Consider the following 10,307-nt stretch of genomic DNA (forward strand, 5'->3'; position numbering starts at 1 on the left):
TTCTCCTCCTCACACATTATCTTGCCCATAAATGTATTTAGGGAAAAGTATGTGAGGGTTGGAACCTTTTGTGCACCAAACCCACTGTAGCGTTCATGGTTAATTGGCAACCAGAGCCTTCCATCAAGTGACTGCATGAACACTGTCTTGTCATAAGCGAGTGTAAATATTGGAATAGTCTTCTCCATTTTTTTGCATCTGGATATCAAGTTGGACCATGTTTTGCATGAGAAGTATTTCCAAAGCATTAAAAGTGACTGTAAATATAAATTTGGCATCATGTTATATTTCATAAATTTCTGCCATAGATGTGACACCGTGTTTCATTCCAGTAATACCCAATTCTAGAATGGTATAAAAGTCAGAAGAATTCTATACCAATGGTGACTTGTCCAAACATAAACCCCATAAACACACATATACAGTATATAATAAGATATGCATGATCAATGGGCAATCAATTTATAAAAGTATATTTATATTCATACACATAAAAGGCAATTTGTTAATTTCAGACAATTTTTAATATTTACATTCATTTCCCTGTATGTTCTACATGTCTATAATACTGTATACTAGGAGTCTCGAATGGGTAAATGAGCTGCACATAGAAAAATGTAAAAGTTGAAATTTTCAGTGATGCTACGTTTTTTGTATACGACATTTTGATTCCATTTTTGTTCCATTTTTTGTGTGTCTATATCAGTGTTCCCCAACTCCGGTCCTCAAGAGCCACCAACAGGTCATGTTTTCAGGATTTCCTTAGTATTGCACAGGTGATGCAATTATCACCTGTGCAATACTAAGGAGATACTGAAAACGTGACCTGTTGGTGGCTCTTGAGGACCGGAGTTGGGGAACACTGGTCTTTATAATAAAATAGCATGGTTGCTCCATGTTTTTTATTTTTTATTTTTTACTGTGTCCATCGTATGGTTTATGGTACAATTTTGAAGCTTGGTTTATTCCAGATGCGGTGGTGTAAGCGTATACTTTTTTTTGTTTACTTTTGTTTTTACGTAAAATAACGATTTTGGTGGCAAAATATTTTTCCATTATTTTTTCATACTTTAAATTTTTTAAAAATATTTCCATTTTTTTCACTTTTTATTTTACTTAGTCCCCATATTAGGCATTGACGTTTACTTGACTGATTGCTGCACTGCAGGATAATAGATTTTTACACTAAGACTTTACCTGTTAGACCCTGCTTATTACAGAACCTTACAGGCCACCCTAGCTGGTTGACCCAAAGACCACAACTTGACTTCGGGGTTTCGATAGACTTAAAGAGGGAACCCCTTCCTCAATTAACTATCTATTGACAGCAGTATCTAAGAAGTTACCAGTCGTGATCAGTGCTAGCACCAATCATGGCAGTTGCAGAAGGGTGTCAACTATATGATATACACTTGGTATCGGTTTTGCTGTGCATATAGGGCAGTTTGCAGGAGCTCCCTTCCCGCTGCACCGTACAGGCACAACGGACGTCGGGAAGGAGTTAAATAAATCCTCCTCTCCATATTCACCTACCACCAGAGATCCAGCAGCCTGAGAAACAGACTCCTCCTCTCTGACACACTATGCTCCTGTGTGATGTCATTGGGGGGCGCCGGCGTGCTCACCCTTTGACCTGCTCTTTGCTATCCTGGAAATGTCTCAGGGGCTTCAATGTCCGACTAGCCACAGATGACAGCCTCAGCGGCCGAATGTGGTCCATAGGACACCTGTTTATGACCCTTGTACACTTTTGTCCATTAAATAGTATTAAAAGCATAGGTTCCTTAAGAAATAATGCAGATTAAATTCTTCCTTCCTTATGCTTCCCCTCCCTGGTGTAGATTGCTTATGAAACGAGAAAGAATGTATTTTTACGTTGTGGTTACATCTCTCAGTTGGATGTATTAACATGATTATCGTAACATGAAAGTGGAATGGTGAGGCTGTCTGGAACAGAGGTTAGCCATAGAAAAACAAGGCTGAAACCTCCTTTTCATATAAAATTATAGAAGGGAGAGTGGAAATTATATAAAAGCAAGGAGAAAATCCTATTTGATGGCGAGGATACAGCACCTTTTTTGTGCTGCGGAGTGTGCCAGTTTTTTCAGACAGAAGGAATGTGGAGTGTCAAGGGGTCAGGATCAATCCAGTGTGAGCTGATGGGGCAGGAAGGTTGGGAGGAATGTAAGGAATGTCCCTGCTTGTGTAGGACTCCATTCAGCCCATTGGCCTGTCCCTACAGCCAGCAGGGTATAAAAGAGCAGCGGCTCCCTGCTAGACTCACACAACAACTCTTCCAGAACCTGAGAGAGGAATCCTATTCAGCAAGCAGGGGCTGAGGAACGAGGCTTAGAAACTCTGAAATAAAGCAAGCAACCCTAAACAAGATCCCACCGAGATCTACAGACTGAGAACGACAGAAGGAGACTTTCTTTTGACTTTAAAGAATATTGGACAATGGCTTCAGGAAAAGTGACAGCTGTGCTCTTCATCTGTCTGCTCTCTTGGGTAAGTTTACATCTATACAGTGGGGACTGAGTTATTTACTGGGGTACTAAGATCGGGACATGCCATACCTATGTAGCTGCAGACCATTTTTGTACTCTGTGAAGTATAATATTCAGCTTACTTATGTTTTTCCTCTCCTGCATTACAGGTATGTGATGCCCAGGATTGCAGTGGAGAATGCCAGTGCCCACACAGGGTACCTGAATGCGAACCTGGTGTCAGTCTGGTGCAAGACGGATGTGGATGCTGTAAAGTTTGTGCTAAACAGCTGGGTGAACTTTGCACTGAGAAAGACGCGTGTGACCCCCATAAAGGACTTTTCTGTGATTTTGGGTCAAGACTGAACCGAAAAATTGGAGTTTGCAGCGGTAAGTATCTAAATATCAATAATATTTGCTTTACTAATAGACTGGGTAGACATTCAATAAACTAGTAAAAATTCAATAAATTATACTAGACTAATTAATTTGTGAACTTAAGATTATTGTACTTTTTTTTAGAATGTATACCCCTTCTCACATGTAAAGCGCTATGGAATAAATGGTGCTATAATAATAAATAATAATAATAATTTGCGTACATATAGTGAACGTATGCAGCAGGTAGAGTCAAGCACTTGATAAATAGTATTCTGCTTGGTGAAACCTCTTAATATGAGAATCCTAAACTTTATTATTATTATTCTTGTTCTAGCTAAGGAAGGTGCCCCATGTGTATTTGGAGGCATGGTCTATAGAAGTGGAGAGTCTTTCCAAAGCAGCTGCAAGTACCAGTGCACTTGTCTGGATGGAGGAGTGGGCTGTGTTCCTCTGTGCAGCATGGACATCCGTCTCCCAAGCCCTGACTGTCCATACCCAAGAAGGGTAAAACTGCCCGGTAAATGCTGTGAAGAATGGGTCTGTGATCAACCCATGGAGAAGACTATGGTTGGACCTGCTCTTCCTGGTAAGTTGCAATCTATATCAGCTGTTATTTCTTTGGGTTACATACTAGCTACATAGGGTTAAAACATAGTTTGGTCACTCATGCTATCATCAATAAAGATTGCATCATAAATAATATAGCTACTGTCCATAACTGCTAACTTATAGGGGATGTGAATTCATGTTTTTAAACAGACTTTTAATGTGTCTTTATTTCTGCCTCCTCAGCTTTCAGAATGGAGGAAACTTATGGTCCTGATCCATCTCTGATCCGTGCCAACTGCTTGGTGCAGACCACTGAGTGGAGTGCTTGCTCCAAGACCTGTGGAATGGGAATCTCCACCCGTGTGACCAATGACAATGAATACTGCAGACTTGAGAAACAAAGCCGACTCTGCATGGTCAGACCTTGTGAGGCCGATCTTGAGGAAAATATTAAGGTGAGATATGTTTTCAATTTTCATACCTGAATATATCATAGCCTTATCTAAGGATTAATCGACATCATTCATAGTTACCTGTACTACTTAGTAAAGTTACAATACTGTAATTTAAAATATAGTCAATTGAGGGTCCACTTTTAAAGGAAAATGTTAACCAATGCTATAGATTTCTAACGTTCAAATTTTTCATTTCTCCTCAACAGAAAGGAAAGAAATGTATCCGCACTCCAAAGATCTCCAAACCAGTCAAGTTTGAGCTTTCTGGCTGCACAAGTGTGAAAACCTACAGAGCCAAGTTTTGCGGGGTATGCACAGACGGCCGTTGTTGCACTCCTCACAGAACAGCCACCCTTCCAGTAGAGTTTAAGTGTCCTGATGGTGAGGTCATGAAGAAGAAGATGATGTTCATTAAGACATGCGCGTGCCATTACAATTGCCCAGGAGACAATGACATCTTTGAGTCCATGTATTACAGAAAAATGTACGGAGACATGGCATAGATCCATAGGTCTACAGCGAAAAGACTGTATCACTTGAAATGACTTTGCATCTCATTGCTAAACATAATTTTATAGCACAAGAACGTATTTAAGATTGTTTAAAGGAAAGTCTTTGTCTTGAAGACTTGATTGTTGAATGACCCCAGCCACTGGTTTGAAGAAAGCAAGACGAACCAGACTGCCAAAGCTTTCCTGGGCACAATGTAATGTCACCGTACATTTGCTGGCACCTTGCCGTATTCACTGAGTATGGTGATTTATGTTGCACCCAGTAATGCAACTGGAAAAAGCTCTTACTATTTTTATATGCAATATATAATGAACCAGCACCGTGGCAGTGATAGCTGGAGTTCACACTCCGGCTCCATTCTGGTGCTAAACACAGTAAGTTGTCCTTGTGGGATTACTCATTTTTAGCAAATCCTAAAAAAAAAACATATTGCGTGGAATGGAAACTATGTTTGTAACAAGACTGGAAAGTTTGCAGCATGCCGTAAGGCGTGTTGCAATCTTGCTTTTTATAGTGATTGTATATAGTGTATATATATTTTTGTACAGTTATCTAAATTAACTTAAAATTGTTTTGTTCCCGTTTTCCATTTTTATAATGCTTAAATATTTTGATAATCTGTTTTTTTTTTGTATTATTATTATTGTTATGTCATTGGTTCCCGATAAGTAATTTGTAATACTTGTCTGAAGAAATACAAAGTCTAAAATAGGTTATCAAGTAAAAATGATATTCAGTTCCAAGAGGCTAACTTTGAAAGTCCAGAAAGCGATAGATACCATGGATACATTTGTATTAGTCAACCTGTAACGAACAAATGATGAAAATCTTGAAACGGTTTGTGATTTTTTTCACTAGGATAATCTGTTTTTTACCTTGTTTATGACTGTACTTTTGTTTTCAACATTTTATATTTGTTGGGAAGTGTGACCAAAAGGTACATGTTTGCACTTTTCTAGATGAAAAATAAAATATTTTATTTTTTATAGAAATCCTCTGTCTTTTGCTTTTCTTTCTTTAAAAATTGGCACACTGATAGACGCAAACATCATTATGTATTTCATACCACTATAGCAAACAAGGTTTATTCTTTGTATAAGGAAAAGTTATACTCTTTGTTAATATACTTTCAAGTATTGAACAAAAAAATTCTAATCATGTGATGGAGATATGCAACTCATTGGAGTAAAGCCAGCCATACACATTAGATGGCTATCGGATGAAAGATGCTCTGACCGATCATTGATCCGACAGCCATCTTAGCCGACTCTCCCATACACAGGAGCACTCACCTGGCCAAGTGTTCCTGTGTCCTCTATGAGAAAGTCGTCAGCTTACAAATTGGCTGACAATTTATTTCTGGGAGAGCAATCTGATCGGCAGTTCGAAATCAGACGTATGAGATTGACTTACCTCTCGACCATCAGTCGGATGGCACTCCCATACACATTAGACCGGTGTTCCTCAACTCCGCTTCTCAAGAACCATCAACACATCATGTTTTCTGGATTTCCTAGTACTGATAATTGCATCATCTGGACAGGCAAGAATTCCATCACCTGTACAATATTTAGGAAATCCTGAAAACATGACCTGTTGGTGGCTCTTGAGGACCAGAGTTGGGGAACGCTGCATTAGGACATTGGCCAAACCGGTCAATATCGGTGAGTTTGGCTGACATTAGTCTAATATGCATGGAGGCAATAAGTTATCAGAAATCCCTCTTGTAAAACTAAAGCAATGACGGAATCATTTACTTGTATCCACATCCTTAAAATGATACATTCATACAAGTGAAAAGGAGAAACGGCTGTGCCCAATGCCATGGTGAGCTCCGGCCTTCCCTGCCAGAAGAAGCCAACGTAGCAGCTCAAAAAGGGCACAGCAGTGGTTAATAAAATATTCAGGTGGTGACAGTGGCTAATAATATATACTCAGGTGGTAAGAGTGGCTAATTTTATTTTCAGGGGGCACATCTACTAATTATATATTCTGGGGAGCAGAGTGTCCTAGTTTATATTTGGTGGAGTGAACATAGTGGGCAATTTTATATTCAGGGGTCACATTGGCTATATATATATTCAGGAGATCCCTAGATCAAATTATATTTTCGGGGGGCATAGTGATTAAATTTATATTCAGAGGGCACAGAATCTAATAGTATATTCAGGGGGCCACAGAGGCTAATTATATTTTGTGGGCATGTCAAGATGTCAGTAGATTTTTTCAGGGGGATAATTAGTTACATTTTAGAGTAGTGTATTTGTAACATCCCTTTTAGCCACCTCCCTGGGCAGGATTCTAGTAGTTCTCACCTCAAAATGGCCCAGTGGCTCCACCCAAATCTTGCTGGGAGTTGTAGTGGGATGCAGGAGGGTCTTCCTCTTCCTTGACTCGGCAGTACAAGCTCAGTAGAAGCTCACAAGAGATGATATTGAAATAGTTAACAGGTTTATTTATATAGGGGGAGGACAAATGGAGAAAGATTCAGGGGGATTACAAGGTACAGCAAAACAAGTAATATTGCGTAATCTACAGTATGGCTTCCAGGTGTACTTTGCAATAAGCCTTAATGGTAAGTATGACACTTCCCCTTTAAATGACAGCAGACACACTCCTAACTAATCACACTTAACCCACAAATGGCTGAAGCAGTGCTAATAATACAGTCTAACATTGGGGCCCGGTCGCTGTGGATGTTGTCGGGTTTACAAGAACTACTGCTACTCCTCTTCCATGATGTAGAGAGGAGCAATGTCTGCTGGGAGTTGTAGTCCAGAGCAGTGCAGCACGAGGAGCATTAATGTCTGCTGCTGTCAATGTCTGTGGGATCCCGACCGCCAGAGTCTCCACACTTTGCTTCCACTGCAGATGCTGCATATAGTCAGGGTCCGCAGTGACTAATATTTTCAGTGGATAACTATAAATTCAAGGGGGCACAGAGGCTTAGGGTGGGCACAATGGTTAATTATACATTTCTAAGGAGACAGTGGCTAATTATGTTGAGAGCAGACGCAGTCGTTTACCATTCATTTAGGGGAAAAAAATCATATAAAGAGAAGGTGTGAATAACCAAAGTACACAAAATAATGAATTAAAAAGTAATCTTTTATTTATAACTCAATAAAAAAGTGTCAACAGCATGATTATCATAGTTAGCCATAAGATGGCGCCACCAATGACTTACAGGCAATGTAAATGGTCATGCATGGTGAATTATTATTATTATTTATTATTATAGCGCCATTTATTCCATGGCGCTTTACATGTGAGGAGGGGTATACATAATAAAAACAGGTACAATAATCTTGAACAATATAAGTCACAACTGGTACAGGAGGAGAGAGGACCCTGCCCGCGAAGGCTCACAATCTACAAATGGTGAATGTAGTTAAACATAAATTAAATTAACCCACAACTGAAAAGTGACAAAGAAAAAATGGTAAGTAGTAAATAAGGTACAAATAAAGTAACCAAGAACCATCTGCTGTGTAAGAAACAGAGGTGGGCAAAAGTAAAGGGTAGATGTGATCGGCATGCTTCCGTAATGCTCTGTTTGATGTGTCCCCCTGCGCCAATCAACACTGGCAGCACATATCTCCCTTATGAACTTGGTTTGCTCATGTTTCTTTATTGGCCACAGGTTCATATATAATGATGCTGGTCCCACATGTTAGACACTCCACTGGAAGATGGCTTGCACGCCGAAATGTACAGACTCCAGGCACCACAGTGTATCTCTGGTAAATATTTTACTTCCATCTACCCTTTACTTTTGCCCACCTCTGTTTCGTTACACAGCAAATGGTTCTTGGTTACTTTATTTGTACCTTATATCACTGTTTACTACTTACCATTTTTTCTATGTCACTTTTCAATTGTGGGTTAATTTAATTTATGCTTAACCACATTCACCATGCCTGTAAATCACTGGTGGCGCCATCTTATGGCTGACTATGATAATAACAGATTACTTTTTAAATCTTTTTTTGTGTACTTTGGTTAGTCACACCTTCTCTTTATATGATGTTTATCTTGTGGTGTAGAACCATATTTTCAGTCCTATATTTTTCACAATTTTCTTATTTTTGTATTTCACCTGATGCTTCATTTTTCTTACATTTATTTAGAAAGCACAGTGTTATTTAGGGGCAATTTATTTAGGGGCACATTGTCGGATGCTTTTTATCAACATTCCCACTTTTATGGCATGTTTATATTCAGGGGCAGTGAGGTGATTTTTATTTAGCTGGACACTTGGTGCATATTTTTATCAGGGGCACAGGGCTAGGTAGTTTTCATTCAGGGACATCATATGTGACATTGCTATGTGCTGGAAAATGGTGGTCATTTATACAGGCATCACCCACAGTGTACTGAGCGATCACTGAAGTCGCGCCAGCCGAACCCCTATGACTGAAAGCCCAATTGCTTCAGGGGGGAATAAAATTAATTTGCTCCCGGCAGCATGGCTCTCAGTGGGGGCGCTGGGCATCTTCAGATTGCCATTAGGCTATGTGCACACGTTGCGGATTAGCCTCAGGAATTTCTGGTGCGGATTCTGCATCTCTTGGCAGAAAACTCAGGTGCAGATTTGTCACGTTTTTTGTGCGGATTTTGTGAATTTTTGTTGCAGATTTTTTGCGGATTTCTTGCGTTTTTTACCCCTGCAGATTTCTATAATGGAATGGGTACAAAAACGCTGCAGATCCGCAAAGAAGAAGTGATATGCTCCTTATTTTAATCCGCAGCGTTTCCGCACAGAATTTTCCGCACCATTAGCACAGCATTTTTTTTCTCATTGATTTACATTGTACTGTAAATCACTTGCGGATCTGCAGCATTTCTGCACCACAAAAAACGCTGCGGATCCGCAGGAAATCCGCAACGTGTGCACATACCCTTAGCCTGCAGATTAACCCCATATTTGCAGGTACATAGTGTTTTTTAACATGACAGGTTCCCTTTAAAGGGAACCTGTCAGCAGGGTTGTGCATAGTAACCTACACACAGTGTCAGGTCGGCGCCAGTATACTGAATAAAATAATACCTTGGTTGATGAAATCCATCTTGTGATTGTTCTTTAATCTTTATTTTCAGTTTGTAGTTAGTGAGATTCTCACGCCCTAAGTCAGGGTTCATGTATGTGGTACTCTGATTATCTATCTATATATAATCGCCAGTTGGGACTTCCGGCCGCTGTCCCCGAATCCCATAAGGCACCACGGCAGTGTCACTTGTGCAGGCAAAATTCGTGGCTGCGAGTGACATACACATCGCACAGTGACAGCTGCAGTTGCCGGCTAACGGAAGAGATCATACTCACCCTCCATCGCTGCATCTCCGTTATCCCGGCGCATGCGGCTCTCCTCTCCTGTGCTGAACAGTCATGTGGTACTGCTCATTAAGGTAATGAATATGGATGCTTCTCCACTCCCATAGGCGTGGAGCGCATATTCATTACCTTAATGAGCGGTACAACGTGACCGCTGAGCAGATGAGAGCCGCTGGGACAACGGAGATGCAGGTGCGAGGAGGGTGAGTATGACGGGGGGTGCAATGTGTGCCATGCATACAACCATGGCACAGTGGGAGCCAAGCCATGGGGGATGGGGGAGCTGAGCCATGTGGACCAGGGGAGCTGAGCAATACTGTACCTGGGGAGCTTAGCAATGTGGGACCAGGGGTGCTGAGCAATGTGGACCGGGCAAGCTGAGCAATGGAGGACTGGGGGAGCCATGTGCATACAACAGGGAGAGGACGGGGAAGCCACATACCAGGGCTGGACAAGGGGAGGCACATACCAGTGAAGCGATGGCCGGGGGACCACCACAATGCAGGAAGACTACTGTACACAAGATGAGGTGCAAACAACAAAGGGTATATTTATTGGAAGGCAAGGAAGGAAGGGAATGAGGAAGAT

The 10,307-nt window shown here is 40.8% G+C and overlaps 1 protein-coding gene across 1 annotated transcript; it reads left to right on the top strand.

Annotated features, from left to right (window-relative positions):
• The first annotated feature begins 2,282 nt into the window (after window positions 1-2,282).
• On the top strand, window positions 2,283-5,376 carry CCN2 (cellular communication network factor 2). Its single transcript, XM_069726008.1, has 5 exons — window positions 2,283-2,508; window positions 2,657-2,876; window positions 3,202-3,453; window positions 3,660-3,871; window positions 4,078-5,376. Exons 1-5 carry the CDS (start codon window positions 2,458-2,460, stop codon window positions 4,372-4,374), a joined length of 1,032 nt encoding a protein of 343 aa, XP_069582109.1. The 5' UTR covers window positions 2,283-2,457; the 3' UTR covers window positions 4,375-5,376.
• Window positions 5,377-10,307: the final 4,931 nt, after the last annotated feature.

This window comes from Ranitomeya imitator, chromosome 5 (assembly GCF_032444005.1).
Source record: "Ranitomeya imitator isolate aRanImi1 chromosome 5, aRanImi1.pri, whole genome shotgun sequence".
NCBI classification, from domain to species: Eukaryota; Metazoa; Chordata; class Amphibia; order Anura; family Dendrobatidae; genus Ranitomeya; species Ranitomeya imitator.

Bases quoted from the DNA above. Each gene is read 5' to 3' on its own strand.
- CCN2 (XM_069726008.1), top strand. From the start codon at position 2,458: ATGGCTTCAGGAAAAGTGACAGCTGTGCTCTTCATCTGTCTGCTCTCT. The intron at 2,509-2,656 runs GTAAGTTTACAT...CCTGCATTACAG, and splicing joins TCATCTGTCTGCTCTCTTGG to GTATGTGATGCCCAGGATTG. The intron at 3,454-3,659 runs GTAAGTTGCAAT...CTGCCTCCTCAG, and splicing joins GGTTGGACCTGCTCTTCCTG to CTTTCAGAATGGAGGAAACT.